Source organism: Apodemus sylvaticus, chromosome 1 (genome assembly GCF_947179515.1).
Source record: "Apodemus sylvaticus chromosome 1, mApoSyl1.1, whole genome shotgun sequence".
NCBI lineage: Eukaryota > Metazoa > Chordata > Mammalia > Rodentia > Muridae > Apodemus > Apodemus sylvaticus.
The window spans coordinates 50,239,520-50,256,890 of record NC_067472.1 but is presented as its reverse complement, the minus strand read 5'-3'; the positions used below and the strand labels follow the sequence as shown (position 1 = coordinate 50,256,890).

At 38.0% G+C, this 17,371-nt stretch overlaps 1 protein-coding gene across 2 annotated transcripts in view; it reads left to right on the top strand.

Annotated features, from left to right (window-relative positions):
• Positions 1-8: 8 nt before the first annotated feature.
• Lpxn (leupaxin) overlaps positions 9-17,371 on the top strand; it is a 32,236-nt gene continuing 14,873 nt past the window's right edge. Inside the window, exons 1-4 of one of the 2 annotated variants that reach the window (XM_052189167.1) lie at positions 9-130; positions 707-781; positions 5,381-5,538; positions 14,664-14,710. In XM_052189167.1, the coding sequence (XP_052045127.1) occupies positions 769-781; positions 5,381-5,538; positions 14,664-14,710 (218 nt within the window). In that variant the 5' untranslated portion in view covers positions 9-130; positions 707-768. The remainder of the gene's footprint in view (positions 131-706; positions 782-5,380; positions 5,539-14,663; positions 14,711-17,371) is intronic. The other variant, XM_052189166.1, reaches the window with a different exon arrangement.

The following is a 17,371-nucleotide window of genomic DNA, read 5'->3' as shown; positions in this document are numbered from 1 at the left end:
GGGTCACAGAGGCTGCTTTGCACTGTCTCATTCAGTTCCGTTGTGGTCCTCTACTTCACCACATGCCAGGAAAGTTCTTCACACTCTTCAAGACTAGAGCATCGTAGGCGTAGGACAATGGAAGAGTTGGGTGAGTGCGGGACTTTTGGAGAAGATGCTCTGAGAAAATGCGAGTCCGGATGCCATCAATCCCCCTGTTAATGATGAAGTGTGGTCTAGTCAAACTGAGGACAGGACAGAAAGATTTTTGTTTTCACTTCTGTCCTCAGTTCAAACAAGAGTGAGGCAGGAGGAACTATCATTGTTGGGGGAGCTATGGGGGTCTCTGCAGAGGCACAGTAGGCAGAGAGTTGTGAGCTAACTATAGACTAGACACCCAAAGAAACTGAAGGGATTATAATTAAAAGTGCCTTTCCACTTGGCAGCTACTGGAGGTCATAGCACAGCTCTACAGCTTGGTGATTGTAGAGATATATTGGAAGGAAAAAAAAAGTATGGGAAAGGAAGAAGACATAAAATGAAGGGAGGGAAGAAGGGAAGAAAGGAAAGGAAAGCAGGAGAAAGGAAGTATAGTGCAAGGACAATGACATGGCCCTGTGAGTAAAGGGCCTGAAAGAGATTAAAAAAATGCCAGAGTGGTTTCATTTCTCTGTAGTTTACTATAGGCAGACTATCACTGTAGTGGTTCTTGTTGCTTTTTATTTAGAGAAATCTTGAAGGAGCAGATTACTTGGCAAGAAAAACAGTCCTTCCTTCCACTCTGAAGTAATGAAAACAGCATGTAAGTGCCGCTGGGCGGCCATGCCCAGAGACACCACAGAGCCTGGAGCTGTAAGTCTGCCTCCTTGGGGCTCCTTTCATATACACCTTGGCAATACTCTATCATCTACATACCTGTCTCTGTCTGTCCATCGGTCCGTCCGTCCATCTATCCGTTCATCCATCTATCTATCCATCACATTTATTTTTGTTATCCTTAACACCAAGTTACTAACTTTTGCCCACATTTCAAGCTGTATTAATTCCATATTGTGTTTGTAGCTATGCAAAAACTTCCAACAATAACAAAATGCATAGCTTTTACATTGTCATTAAAAATAATTATTGGGATTCTGTTTTAAGAGCTGGAGAAATGGAGAAGGGGCTAGAAATTAATGAAGGAAAAAGGGTGTTTTAATAAATGCCAAATTCTTTTGTCAGTAAAATATAGTTTGGTATTGTGGTTAATGCTGTATTTTGGACATTGATGTAGAGTCCAGATTGTTTTCTATGTAATACTGATTATTTATTATTTGAGAATTTGGTGAATGTATATCTTGTGTGGGTATTGAGGAAGGAAATTTTCATTTCTCCATGGAATTTTACAATTTTTTTCAGAGAGAATCTTAATTTGCTTTATTTTATGGGTAGCACAATATCAAAATATATTTTACATTTAATTCAAAATTAGTTCAAAGAGTTAAAAGGCAGTTAATAATTATAACTTAAAATAATTTTAAGTTGGGAAAACTTAAAATATGTTAATAAGTTTAGTGTTTGCAGCAATTTTCTGAAAGAGGTATTACTGTTTTTCTTTAAATAAAGAAAACCCAAAGTATCTTGTTTACTCTTAGGAGCACCTGACACTACATACAATTAAATGATAATGTTACAGGTTGTTCTCCTATGTTAGAAGTGTAATTGTTATGGTAGCCAGTGCAGTAATACATTTTTTAAAAAAAAGTTTACTTTAAGATTTTCTGATTAGGATAGTTGTTAAAGGAATCTTTTTCAGAAATGTAGAAAGGATGCAGCTTTGGAAGCTCACTGTAGATAATCGTTTGCTACGGGTTAATAAACTGCTGATAATCACCCCTCAGATTATCACAATTTGCATGGAGTGCAGTGTTGCTTGATTTCACCCCTGATGCTCCCGAGGTGGAAGCAGGAGGATCAAAAACTAAAGGTTACTTTTGGCTATATTGAAAATTTGAGGCCAGCCTAGGTGACATACAATTCTATCTTTAAAAAGTCAGACATGGAAGGCAGAAGCAGATAGATCTCTATGAATTTGAGGAGAGTCTGGTTTACATAGCAAGTTCTAGCCCAGCCGGGGCTATGTACTGAGGGCCTGTCTCAAAAACCAAAATGAAACAAAAGGCAGTTAATATCTGCCAGGCACAGTAGTTTGCACCCATGATCCCCGCACTTAAGAGACTAGGTTGGATGTCTGCCCACCTAGGTAAGCCTGGGCTGCCTTGTTAGTTCCAGGTCAGCTTGGGCTAGAGTGAGACCCTTCCTAACAGGACCAAAATAACCCAAGACTTTGGGTGGATTTCTCTTTCTACTTGTGTAGAAATTTTTATCACAGACAGGTTGGCTCAAGTGGGCAAATACTTCTTTCTGCAGTACTGCCTTGGATGTTAGTGGCATGTATTCATCTAGAAAGTTTTACCTAAATCTTCAAAATTTGGGGATGAGATGACTCCAACATGTAGAGACCCCCAGAGACTTCACTGTATTCTTGACAAGTTAAGGTTGATACTTAATTTCCACAGGTCACAGACCAGGAGACAAACTTCAGTTTTAGTCTGGTTTCACTCACCACCAGTAATCTCATACTTGTCACACCAAAATTAGTCATCTAAGTCAAATTTTAGAGTCTGCATGAAGCCAAAGGAGTAGCATCAGGAACTGGTGAAATATGTGTTCATTGGAAACAGGAAGTGAAAGTCCTGGTAACTTGTGAGCAGAAAGGAGAATTATAATAGAGCGGATGCTCCTGAGGATAACTTCACACCCTCTGCTGAATGATACTCCTGTCCCATCAGGTTTAATATGAATGAGTTCTTTCAGTCCAGGAAGGCCTCGGAATTCCATTGGAGTGAAGCTTAGAAAAGAGAAAAGAGAATGGCTGCACTCTAACATGTAAAGTGTTGGGATTCTGAAATCCAGAGCTGAGACTGGCTAATAATATTCAGAGATAAAGCAGTTGCTTTATTGTTCAGTTTTATTTACTCTAACAAATAATCCCAAGATCTTCTATTGTGGAGAATTAAAATATATACAGGATTGGAGAAAACAGTGTAATGAATTTTGATTGCACCCTTTGGATCAGCTTCAATAATCAGTTCTTGACATTCATATTTCATATGCTTATGTTTTTTCCATTGATCAATTGTTTTTAAGAAATTTCAGTTATTATATTTCTTATCTGTATGCAATTCAGTCTTAATATATTACAAATGTGCAAACATTATCTGACCCTCAATAGCTAATAACCTTAATGGTGGTTCCTCAATATCATGAAATAACATTATCACACCTAAGATTATCTGACATCACTTTAATATTAACATTTTCAAATTTCTGAGATGTTAGTATTTTATACTATTGACTATACAGTGTTAAATATTCTTTTAAAAATTTAACTTGTTTATCATCTACCCTCTTATGCTTATGAAACTCATGCTGAACACTGAATCTGAATTTGCGAAAGGATTTATTTTGCACTTGCCTGTAAATTTGATCACATGCTCACAAAAATCTCAAACAAATGCTATCAGTGTTCTTGGCTGCTTTATTTTTTAAATTAAAGTTAATGGTCTGAATTGAAGTTAGTTATATGTCTTATATATATGTATATGTACACACACACACACACACACACACATATATATGCAAGAAAAATATAAATAAATATATATAAAAAGAAAGAAGGACAGAAAGGGCACACATATATATCTGTCCTTCTTTCTTTTTACTTGTCAGTTTATTTCTTGAAGGGAAGTTTAGCCTAAAGACACTAGTTCAGTTTGGTTCTTTCTAAAATGGTATATGAAGGTCAAACTTGTATGAACAAGTTCTACAGAAGATTTCTTTTGTGAAAACAAAACAATTAGATCTTCTCCTAAAATATTTGTAAATACTCATCCTTAATCTGAGCATGTGGCTTAGTAGTATAACACACCTTGTCTAGTATATACAAATTCCTGGGTTCAACATTGTTAAGAGGGAAGACAGGGTAAGACAGTTTTGAGCTGCACATGATGCCACACACATAAAACCCCAACACTCAGGAGGTGGAGACAAAAAAAATCATTGAGTTTGAGGCCATCCTGGGCTACTTGATAAATTCTAGGTTTGATCTACAGCAGCCTCTCTCAAAAACTAGACAGAGCAAAACTCTATTCTCTCCAAATATGAACTGTGTGAGCATGTTTTTTTCAATGGCATTTAAAGTTCATTTTCTTTATTTGAGACTTCAGAGCTAGGCAAGTCCTCAGAAATCATACAATCTGATGCTTTGTAAGCTTATACAAAATGTAACATATTTTAAAAATCCACTGAAGTTCGAAAACAAACACAAAAAAGACACAAGCATCTTGACTTGCAATTTGAAAAAAATATTCTTCCATCCAATTGCTTCATTATGTACATGAAGAAAGACCTTCAGAGAACATGCTGTGCTTAAGATGACTCAGACAATCTGGTGATACTGGCAACTCCCATGTACACATTCACAGTATTGAGACTGGGGTAAGATAGTGCTCACTGGAGATCTGATTCTGTGCTTAGCAGCCTGTGAGAACTATACTGTCTCTTCCTTTATATGAAACGAGACCAGTAATGTCCTCTACTTCAATGTGTTGAACAGTTAAATGAAAACTGTATGTTTCATGTACTTTGATTGGCATGGTTAATTTGTAATCATTATGATTTCTGACATTACAACAGAAAGGTATTAGCAAAATTCTTGTGAAGTTTGTTGGCTTTCCCCCAAGAAAACTATAAAATAAGTCCCAGTAAGTTGGATTGCTACATCTTGCTTGATTGTATAATACTTTTGTTTTTTTCAACCTGTTTTTTTCCCTCCACATTCAAGAAATCAAACAACAAAACCACCAAAATACTTAACAATTTATTGTGTCATCTTGGGCTAACGCTTGAGATAGATTTAAATATCAGGATTAAAAATGTTTTGCCTCTTGGTATATTTTGAAAAATTGATCAAGTTGCCTCTATTTTTCTAATAATTAATACAGGTGCACATGCACGAGAGGTGAGGAGGGAGAGGAGGAGAGGGGAAAAGGGAAAGAGGGAGAAAGGGAGAGAGAGGAGAGGGAGATATCAATTCATCTGCCCTATCTGATTAAAATCAATACCTAGAATGTCAGAAACTAAATTGTAGAGAGACTATGAAATTGAGTGCAACCGTAGGAAATACCAAATGTAATCTCCTCAGGCATTTTCTAGGATATGCCATACTTCTGAAGTGAAGTAAGGATGGAAAAATATATTTGTAGATTTTTGTTACTCAAAACAATAGAGAATATTTAAGAAGAAAATAATCCTGGAGAATCACAGATTCTACATTATACTCCTGTTTCCTGGGACACAGATGCCTTATTGGAGGAATTGGAACGCTGCACCTTTCAGGACAGTGAGGAATATTCAAATCCAGTCTCTTGTTACCTGGACCAGCGATCTACAGAGGAGAACAAGCTTCCCCAAACCTCAGAGACTTTGTCATCTCAGGGTAACACAAGTCCCTTGAAGGTAACATTTGATCTATTGAATTATTGTAGACAATCAAGTTTGACAGCATTTCTGAAAATTATATCTAACATAAAATTATATGAATTATAAATTATATATAATATTATACATTAAGGAGAAATATATATTCAAGAAAGAAAGAACATCATTTCAATCTTGATTTAAAGATAGTTGCTTTTGGAAAGAGGAGAAATGAGAAAATGACAGTCATAGTAGTGCTTTGGATCGGTTTGACCCCTATTCATGTGTTTGAATGCTTGGCCCACAGGGAGTGACATGATTACGAGGTGTGCCCTTGTTCGAATAGGTGTGGCTTTGTTGGAGAAGCTGTATCAATGTGGGGGAGGGCTTTGAGGGCCTATGTTCAAGCTCCAGCCAGTGCAGAAGAGAGAAACTTTCTGGTGGCCTTCAGATCAAGATGTAGAACTCTTAGCTCCTTCTCCAATGTCTGCCTGGGTGCTGCCATGCTTCCTGCGGCAATGATAATGGACTGAATCAAACTGTAGGTTGGCCCAAGTAAATATGTTGTCCTTTATAAGAGTTGCCGCGGTCATGGTGTCTCTTTACAGCAATTGAAACCCTAACTAAGAAAATGACCACAGAATAAGCCTTTGAAACGTTTTTTTTTTTTTCTTTTTTTCTTGTAGTAAGGGCATAATATTATAGTTTGACTGGAGTCACATCCAGTAAGACCAGGGATCACCTGATAGTTTAGATAAATCTTCTTGGGGTGACTCTATACAGCTGTTACTTTGTCTGCCTTATTTTCTGTTAAATACATTTAGAAATTATCTTCATCTAGCTAGAAATGGTAAAACTCTTGACAGCTCACACATGCACACACACACACACCAAACAACAACAATAATCCCATCTAAATCCACCCCAGATGATTTATTTGAAAGCCCAGAGATCTGTTGTGTTAATTTATGATTGTTAAAACTATAAAGTACATATTTGCTGAGATATATATTCTCTTCCTTTAGATAACTGTTCATAATGCTTAATTATAATTGAAGCTTGCTTAATAATGCAATTATAAAACATTGAGTAGATGTTTTTCATATCTTGTATTTATGAGCTATAATGTTCTGGTTCACTTTTGGGAATACAATCCCAGACCTTGAATTTGAATGCAGGAATAGGTAGTTTCCAGCTTTTCCCAGAACGCTTATCTGATTTTCTACTAGAGAGTGATGTTTTGAAATGATTCAACTATAGTCACAGCATCTTAATGGACTACTACATGGATACCTCCACTGCATTATCACACAGCAGCCTCATAGAGCCTTGAGACAAGGCCAAGCATCGCATTCTACCTTGATTCTGGCAGTGACTTCCCACCTCATTTGCAGTAGAAGCCACTGATCTTTTTGGGTGACCTCCTCTTTGTTAACTTGCATGAGACCTGAGCTTTTGCTTCTTTTTCTCACATCTTATTGATTTCCTTTCATAAAACACTCTCAATTGTTTTTGGAGTTTTATTATTAGCATTTGCTTTAATATATTAATTTTATTATGACTAACTCAAAAGGATCTTCCTGATCTAGTTCAGACAGAATGTCAGTCACAACAACTTTTCATGACAGTATTCAGGGAGATGGCTCTGAAGCCTAAAAGTGAGAATATAAGATAACTTCTCTGGTTTTAGGTAGTAGTAGAGGAAATCTGCTAGCCACTTGGTATGCTGCTATGCTGTGGTTCATGTGATGTATACTAAAACATCTGGGGTCAGTAAGTAATGAGGAAATCACACCCTAATATCACAGGGATTAGAATTTAGTATTGTTATCACAAATACTATACTGTAAATGTTAAGAACACATTTTTATTTGAATTTGTAAATTTCTAAGTGTTTTATATTTTTGCTAGCACTTAGAAATCTTAATAATAATCTGTCAGTTGGCTTACAGCAAAACGGAAACCAAATCTTAAGATCTCATGCCCAACTGCAGGAAGTGTATTTGCAGATCTCTGTAAGATACACATTTCCACTTCTAGCAAACCACTCTTGTAAACATTTTTTTTTTTGTTTGCTCATTTTCAATTCCACATTTTCTTCTGCTTATATGCAAGGTGGAAAGAGTAGGTTGTCTTGAAAGTCATCAAAATATGCCAGTATTTTTTTCTATATTCTTTGTTTACATTCCGTGAATCCTTCCCCCTTTCCTGGTTCTCCCCTTCCCATCCATCTCATAAGCCCTCTTCCCTCTGCCCATTTCCCAATCACCCCTCCCCCCACCCCGTCCCATTTCCCTGTCCTGGTATTCCCCTACAATGCTGGATCAACTCTTTTCAGAACCAGGGCCCTCTCTTTTCCTCTCTTTGGGTATCATTTGTTATGCTAACTGTGTCTTGAGAATTCAGACCTTCTGGGCTAATTAATATCTACTTATCAGTGAATATATTCCATGTGTATTCTTTTGTGATTGGGTTACCTCACTTAGGATGATATTTTCCAGTTCCAATCATTTGCCTAAGAATTTCATGAATTCATTGTTTTTAATTGCTGAATAGTACTCCATTGTGTAAATATACCATATTTTCTGTATCTATTCATCCATTGAGGGGCATCTGGGTTCTTTTCAGCTTCTGGCTATTATAAATAAGGCTGCTATGAACATAGTGGAGCACTTATCCTTATTGCATGCTGGGGAATCCTCTGGGTATATGCCCAGGAGAGGTATACCAGGGTCCTCTGGAAGTGTCATGTCAAGTTTTCTGAAGAACCGCCAGACTGATTTCCAGAACCGCCAGACTAATTTCCACCCCCTGCCTCCATGTATATGCCCCTCTACCAGACACATCCCCTCTCCCCCTCCCCCCTCCTGGCCTTTTCCCTTTGTTGGGGCCTCTATTGAGCCTTTACCTGACCAAAGACCACAGCTCCACCAGCAGTGGAGGAGTGTTCTTCTTTCTCCACATCCTCGCCAATACCTGCTGTCTCCTGACCTTAGCCATTCTGACTGGTGTGAGGTGAAATCTCAGGGTTGTTTTGATTTGCATTTCCCTAATGATTAATGATGTTGCACATTTCTTAAGGTGCTTCTCAGCCATCTGAAGTTCTTCAGGTGAAAATTCTTTGTTTAGCTCTGTACCCCATTTTTTAAATCTTTTTTTTTATTGAGTATCTTCTTCATTTACATTGCCAATGGTAAAACCTTTCCCAATTTCCCCCCTCCCAAAAGCTCCCCTCCCCAATGATTCCCTACCCCTCCTCCCACCCCCTTCCTCCATGTATATGCCCCTCTACCAGACACATCCCCTTTCCTGGCCTTTTCCCTTTGTTGGAGCCTCTATTGAGCCTTTACCTGACCAAAGACTACTCCTCCCACTGATGTCCAACAAGGCATTCCTCTGCCACATTTTGCTAAGAAGTATTACATTGTGTAAATATACCACATTTTCTGTATCCATTCTGCCATTGAGGGGCTATGGAGTAAAAGTGATCTTCAATAGCAACAAAAACAACAGAAAGCCCGCTTACACATGGAAACTGAACAATACTCTACTCAATGATACCTTGGTCAAGGAAGAAATAAAGAAAGAAATAAAAGACGTTTTAGAATTTAATGAAAATGAAGGTACAACATACCCAAATCTGTGGGACACAATGAAAGCAGTGCTAAGAGGAAAACTCATAGCTAGCCCTGAGTGCCTCCAAAAAGAAAATAGAGAGAGCATACACTAGAAGCTTAACTGCACAACTGAAAGCCCTGGAACAAAAAAGAAGCTAATTCACCCAGGAGGCAAAGAAGGAAGAAGACAGGAAATCATCAAACTCAGGGCTGAAATCAATCAAGTAGAAACAAAGGGAACCATACAAAGAATCAACAAAACCAGGAGCTGGTTCTTTGAAACTATCAACATGATAGATAAACCCTTAGCCAGACTAACCAAAGAGCACAGAGACAGTATCCAAATTAACAAAATTGGAAATGAAAAGGGAGATATAACAACAGAAACTGAGGAAATTCAAAAAATTATCATATCCTACTACAAAAGCCTGTACTCAACACAACTGGAGAATCTGGAGGAAATGGACAATTTCTTAGACAGATACCAAATACCAAAATTAAATCAGGATCAAATAGATCATCTAAACAGTCCCATAACCCCTAAAAAAATAAAGGGGGTCATAGAGAGCCTTCCAACCAAAAAAAGTGCAGGACCAGATGGTTTTAGTACAGAATTCTAGCAGACCTTCAAAGAAGACTTAACACCAATACTCTTCAAACTATTCCACAAAATAGAAACAGAAGGAACACTACCCAACTTGTTCTACGAAGCCACAATTACGCTGATACCAAAACCCCACAAAGATCCAACAAAGAAAGAGACCTTCAGGCCAATTTCCCTTATGAATATCAATGCAAAAATACTCAATAAAATTCTTGCCAACCGAATCCAAGATCACATCAAAACGATCATTCAAGATGATCAAGTAGGCTTCATCCCAGGGATGCAGTGATAGTTCAATATACGGAAAACCATCAATGCTATCTACTACATAAACAAAGTCAAAGAAAAAAACCCCATGATCATTTCATTAGATGCTGAAAAGGAATTTGACAAAATTCAGCATCCATTCATTCTAAAAGCCTTGGAAAGAACAGGAATTCAAGGCCCGTTCTAAACATAATAAAAGCAATATTCAGCAAACCGGTAGCCAACATCAAACTAAATGGAAAGAAACTTGAAGCAATCCCACTAAAACCAGGGACTAGACAAGACTGCCCCCTCTCTCCTTATCTTTTCAATATAGTTCTTGAAGTCCTAGCTAGAGCAATTAGACAACATAAGGAGGTCAAAGGGATACAAATTGGAAAGGAGGAGGTCAAATTATCACTATTTGCAGATGATATGATAGTATACTTAAGTGACCCCAAAAAACTCTACCAAAATATGCCAATATTAACACACTGTCATCAGAGGTCTTAGAAAATCAGAACATTCCAAGCTTTTTGATTTATGTTTTATCCAATGCATAGCATCATAGTAAAACCTTTGGAAGTTCATTTGTTCATTTTCTTATTAAAAAATAAAACAAACAATAGTACTAATATCAATACAGTGAGTTGAAATAGTTTAACACTGAAGATAGTAAACTTTTATGGTAAGAATTAGAAAACAAATTGTTAATAGCATCATAGTAAAGTGTTCTTACCAACTTAACCCCAATAGCAGAAATGCATCTGGAGCAGGCTGTAAAGTACACAGAATTCTTGACTTCATCTAAACAAGCAGAAGCATTCTGCCCCTGAATACTAAAATTATCAAGACTGGCACATGTTTTGGCTGTTACCCTCTGGCTTTTGGAAATGCCCAACCTCTTAAAACTCATTTAATATAGCTTAGTTTGCATTATGTGCAAAATTAGCTGGAGATCTGTAATCAAATTATACAAGCAATATAGATTGAAAAAACACTTAACAAAGTACAATTGAGCAGCTCCAATTTTCCTAGCAAAACCCAAAAGAGATCATGTAGCTAAATTGCTTAATTTGAAAACATGCGTATGAAAAATCTTGACATTGATGGATTTTGGTTTTATTTTATTGGATACATTTATAAACCAAAATATAATGACATTATAGAAATCAGTGATTTTGTTTTTATCCATCCTTTACAAAATGTGTTAAAAAGAATCACAAATAGAGACAGCTTCAAAGTTTTGGCTTATTAAAATATTAATGCAGACATGCTGTGAATGGAGGTGGATGGAAAAGACATGTGAGAATATTGTCTTGGACAGAGTAGAAGGACAATAAATGTGGAAGGATGGAGGGGTGAGCAGAAGCCAAGAGAGGAAAGAGGATGGAAAGAAAACAATTATTGCATTAAGTCATATATGTCTTTGATGTATTCTGTAAATGATATAAAAACAAAAAGACTTGTAGGGGGAATGAGCCAGAGGGAGAGGAGATGATGAGGGTGATGAGAGGGCAGATACAAGCAGAGCATACTAATATACCTGTATGAAAAGGTCCTAGTGAAGCCTATGATTTTATTAGATATTTGATTTATTTATATTTCAAATGGTATCCCCTTTCCGAGTTATCCCTCCCCCCCCCTCCAATTTTCTGACTTGCATTCCCCTATTCTGGGGAATCGAGCCTTCACAGCACCCATGGTCTCTCCTCTCATTGATTTAAAAATGGTCATCTTCTGCTATATATGTAGCTGGAGCCGTGGGTCCCTCCATGTGTACTCTTTGGTTGGTGGGTTAGTCCCTGGGAGCTCTGGGAGTACAGGTTGATACATATTATTGTTCCTCCTGCAGGGTTTCAAACCTCTTCAGTTCCTTGGGTCCTTTCTCTAGCTGCTCCATTGGGGACCCTGTGTTCATTCTATTGGCTGTGAGCCATAGGTATTTTGATCCACTTTCCAATAAAGATCAAAGTATCCACACTTTGGTCTTCCTTCTTCTTGATCTTCATTTGGTCTGTGAGTTGTATCTTGGGTATTCCAAGCTTTTGGGTTAATATCCACTTATCAGTGAGTGCATACTATGTGTGTTCTTTTGTGATTGAGTTACCTCACTCAGGATGATATTTTCCAGCTCTATCCATTTGCCTAAGAATTTCATGAATTCATTGTTTTTAATAGCTGATTAGTACTCTATTGTGTAAATATACCACATTTTCTGTATCCATTCCTCTGTTGAGGGACCTCTGGGTTCTTTCCAGCTTCTGGCAGCCCATTATTTTGTATACTAAGAAATTAACCAAAAGAAGGCATTTTTTTTCTGAATGTATTTACGCATTTTAATAATGCAAACAGAATTAAGAATATGTTTTACAGAGCAGACTGTGCCCTGAAGGTTTAGGTTCATCAGCATTAGTGAGATCACTTTACTACTAAAATAATTCTACCCTAGAAAAAAGCACAAGTTAAAGATAATGACAACTTTAAATGTACTAACTATAAAATGTAGCTTTGGATAATATCACAAATTTAAAAGTGACAGGACTCAGCTTCTTCCAGCCTTTACCTAATTCAACCACAGAGGTCACTGACTTCTGTCCATAGGTTGGGTATAAGTATCTGTGTCTGTCTTAGTCAGCTGCTTGTTGCGCCTCTTGGAGGACAGCCAAGGTGAAGTAGAGTGTGACACCAGCAGTCTCAACTAACCCAGACCCCTGAGATCTCTCAGACATTGAGCCACCAACCTGGCTGCTTACGCAAACTGGTACAAGACCCCTGACCCATATATAGCAGAAGACTGCCTGGTCTGACCTCAGCAGGAGAAGAGGCACCTAACCCTCAACAGACTTGAGGCCCTTGGTAGTAGGGAGGCCTGGCAGGTGTGTTGGGGGAGACATCCTCTTGGAGATAGTGGGGAGGAAGAATGGGATGAGGAACTATGGGAGGGTGGACCTGGAGTGGGGTAACGACTGGACTGTAAAAAATATAAAAGTAATAAAAAAGTGACAGAATTACATATATTTTAAAACATAAACATTTTAAAGTAAAATTCCCAAGTCAAAATGTTAGAGGGAGCAATGACCAAGTTATCAATTAAGGTAAGTGACTATATGTTGAGAGTAATTGTTTTCTTATGCAGTTTTAAATGTCATCAAAAATATCTAAGAAGCCGCCACACCTAGTTCTTGAAATTATTTTGATTATTTTGACTATTTTTATTGAAATTATTTTGTAGGTCCCCTGATACAATAGAACCAAGTTGTTTGACTAGTAATGTGTACTTCATTAGGGAATTATGGTACATTATGGTATATATATTTGTAATCTCAATTCTTGTGGCAGTGAGACAGGAAGGAACCTGAGTGCTTGAGTTCTAGACAAGGAGTCTCTCTCTCTCTCTCTCTCTCTCTCTCTCTCTCTCTCTCTCTCTCTCTCTCTCTCTCTCTTTCCCTCTATCAAAATTAAAAATGTAGAGATAAAACGACAGGAAACAATTCTAGGACCCTCCCTCTCCCTTAAAAGTGTCTCAGTCTGAGCTGTGTGATGTACGATTGCCACCTGCAGATCTAGCCCCTCTCCCTGCCTCACTGCACAGGCCTCCCTGGCCTTCCTGTTTCCCAGCCATCATTCCCTTTCAGACCTTGTACAGAGGCCACATATCTCATGCAAGTCATTGTTCAAGTGTCTTCTACTCAGTGGATTTTTCCACATCAATGAATTTGTAGCAGCTACTGTCTTAATACTTATTATCATTATTTTATACTTCCTTATTATACTTTCATACTTATTATTTTATACTCCCTGATGAACTTTTAAATCTGCTCCTTGCCAATAGAATGTAAGCTCTAGAATATTCAGTTTTTGTTTTATTATGTTAGGTCTTAAGTAATGTAGGCTGACTTTGAGCTCATTGTGTAGGAGAGGATGAGATGGAGTCCTGATCTTGCATCCAGTTTCCAAGTGCTGGCATTACAGGAGTATACCACCACACCAAGTTTATGTGGAGGTAGGATTAGAACCCAGGGCCTCTTGGATGCTAGGCAGGCACTTCACTCCATTTCCCAGAGTATTTGGTTTTACTGTGATTGTCTTGTTTTGTGGTTTGGGTACAACATCCTACACCCTGGAACATAACAGTCACTCAGTAAGTGTGTGTTCAACGAATAACTAGATGAACTGCTGCCCAGCCACATCTTTGGTTACTTTTCATAAGCCAAGTTTGTGATTTAGCCTTCCCCTAGGGACCATTGTGTTTAAAGTGATTTTCCCTGAGCCACCATGGCATTTTATGCTTCCTATCTGAAGATGATGCATCTCATTATATCTTTGTTTTTAGGGCAGGGAGGGTAGTAACCATTCAGGTGCCAAATTCTCTGTTTAGAATTTGGTTTTTCTCAGTATGACAGATGGCAATTCTACCTTTGGAAACATTTAAGCAATATGCTAGTTATTCCGTTTATTGATTATCATTATTACTAGCTTTGAGACCAGGTATCACTATGCTGCTCAAACTAACCTCATACTCATGCATCTTTTTCCTCATCTGCCCTAGTAGCTTAGACTACAAGTGTGCACCGGAATACTATCCTGATTATCCCCCTTGGCAGCTATAATCCACCCTCATTCTCCATGTTAATTAGTTACAGCATTCTAACACAAATACCATTCTTTACTCTTCTCTGTCACTTACTTCTTAGGTGCAGCTCGTGTATACGACCAGTATCCAGGAGCCCAATGTCTACAGGTATGCTTTGGTTTCTAATAAATAACTTCACAATTAAAAGTTATCAGGTAATTTATTATCAATAATTGACAATTTGGTTTGTAAAGATAGTTATTGATTTTGTCCATAGTATGCCTCTTCCCAGAGCCTTTGAGTAGAGGCAGAACCCTTCTACACTGACTTGGCAGCCGCTCAAGGTACCTCGCCTTCAGACAGGTGTCCAGGCTGGGGGTTAGGGGTATCTCTGCATTTTTTTTTTACCACTTAAAAGGGATAAAAGTTTCAGAACCAGCACAGAGTTTTGGCACATCAGTTCCAGGTGTCATGTAGCAGAGCTCAAAGGAGAAAACACACCTGAAGAAACTTAAGCAAGGGTCCAAAAATGTCAGTCCAAGGACCAAGACTATATGAAGATAGCAAGGGTCTATCACAGACAACTGAATACATAATTCTATTTTCCAGATATGCTCAAAGGTTATGTAGGTGGTGGAAGGGTTTCCCTTTAGTAAATGTTATACATGGAATAGATTCACTTGCTAAGTAATTTCTTCAGACCAAAGCAGAATTAGTAATCTAAAACAAATCAGAAACAGAAAGGCCACCTCTTGTTTGTCTCTTTAATCATATATATATATAATGATTAGACCCCTTTCTTAAGGATTTGTATTTGTGACAGAGTGCTCCACTGCACCATCTCATCTCAGAATCATAGTACATAGAGCACACATGGGGAGCTATATCAGACAATGGACTTGAAATACAGGAAGGCATTTTAATATGTTCCACTTGAGGTCACTTCCTTCTGTGGTGGGAGTGAAGCTAGTTTAGTTATATACATGTTGCCTATTTATTCCAGCTTCAGGAAGTGGTCGGTGAACATTTCTCCATTGTCTTTGCCCTTCTGTCCTAGCTAAAAACAAAACAAACACAAACAACAAAAGCGGTAACTACTTAAAAGGCTCTCAGCAAGTGTATGTTTTATTAAGATGTCAATACTTAAATATGTAACATGAAAACCAGTGCAAGCATTAGCAGTTTTCCACTTTGTCTGTCACTGTGATCAGTTATTTGATCATGACACTGTATTATGGTCATCTTGTTCTACAGTACTGGGTCACTGGCCTCTGTCTCTTTTCTTAGTCTGTGTTCTGTCATTTAGGGCCAGGACATTTTTGCAAAGGCCTTCCATTCAACTTGTTTTTCTAGATACTTGCTCTCCCTAGGCTTATAGCTTATTCTACATACAGGTCCTATATTAACAGACCACTCCCAACACACACACACACACACACATACACACACACACACACACACACATGTGTACAGTCACATATCAGAGCTGGCCTGACTGCAAGCATAAACCATAGACTGTTCATCAGTCCTACAGTATAGAACCTCCCCCTTTCCCTAACATGTATAAGGGATTCACTCTGCCGTATGAACCTGAACACTCCTTAGATTCCCCCATCATGCTGTCATCTGTCTATCTATGGCATTAGTAATTCTTTTAGTAAATCCCTTATCCAATCTCCCCCTCGGTGCCAATTCCTAACTTTTCGTGTTCTAGAGACCTGTCTCTGGCAGTTGGATCTTCCAAGTTCCAGGACAGTTGGCTATCATGGGCCATTACCAGCAAGAAGTGCTGAATAGACTAGCTGATACAGAGTAGGAAAATGCAGGGCACTTGCCTTGTCTTGGTGCTTGACTGTCCAGTGTCTTTATCAGCAGCTCTATCTCTCAGTTGGAGGATGACAACGTGCTGTTGTTTCAGCACACTGAACCAGAGGCATGGGCTCTCATGATGTTGCCATGCATTCTGCCCTTTTAGCATAGAGGTGGTGATGACTTGCTGCTGGGGGTTTCTGGTAAGCTCCGTGTGTTCTGTTTTGCTTCTTAACTCTCTCACCATCTGTGAAATCAATTTTCTATGACATTATTTCCATTTTTTAACTTAAACATGCTGTATTTTCTTGGCTGGAATATTTTGACTGATACATTTCTATTACCAAGCTATACCTACAATGGAGATGTGTGTGTGTGAGAATGATATTAAACCCTTCCATAACTATGTGTGGAGTTTTACAAATTTCCTAGGTGATTATAATTCTGAGCTATAAACACTAGCATGCCCAGATAGAATGCTAAATTCAGTATCTAGATTCCCATATTTGTTTCTACCATAGACACTGGTTTGCATAAGCGGCATGCACATTGCTCCCACTATATCCTGAGAGTGTGCTTAGTAGCAGCTGTGACTGCAGCACTGGGATGTTTCTAACCACTATCCATCAATAGCAATATGACAATAGTTATATCTACTACCTGAGCAAAAATAGCACTTTTGGTAATAATGGGAGGAAACATTCGCAAAATATAACAGAATTAAACAAAGGGAAACTCAGCATGATGAAGCTTTTTAGTTGGAAAGTATACATTCTGTACAGTCTTTCAAATACATGTGTTGTGATTTGTATTACTAAAATTTCCAAATCATAAAGTAGCTTGTAGCTCAAGATATAGTAAGGTACTTTGCTTTCTTTAAAAGGCCATGGACAGATCAGAGGTCTCTACTTTGAGGTTTCTTAAGAATATTTCCTGTGTGGGTTCTAATTTGTAACTATTAGCTACTGCATGTTTTTATTCAATTTCCTGACCTTGTGTACTTCTGTCCCTTCTAATACT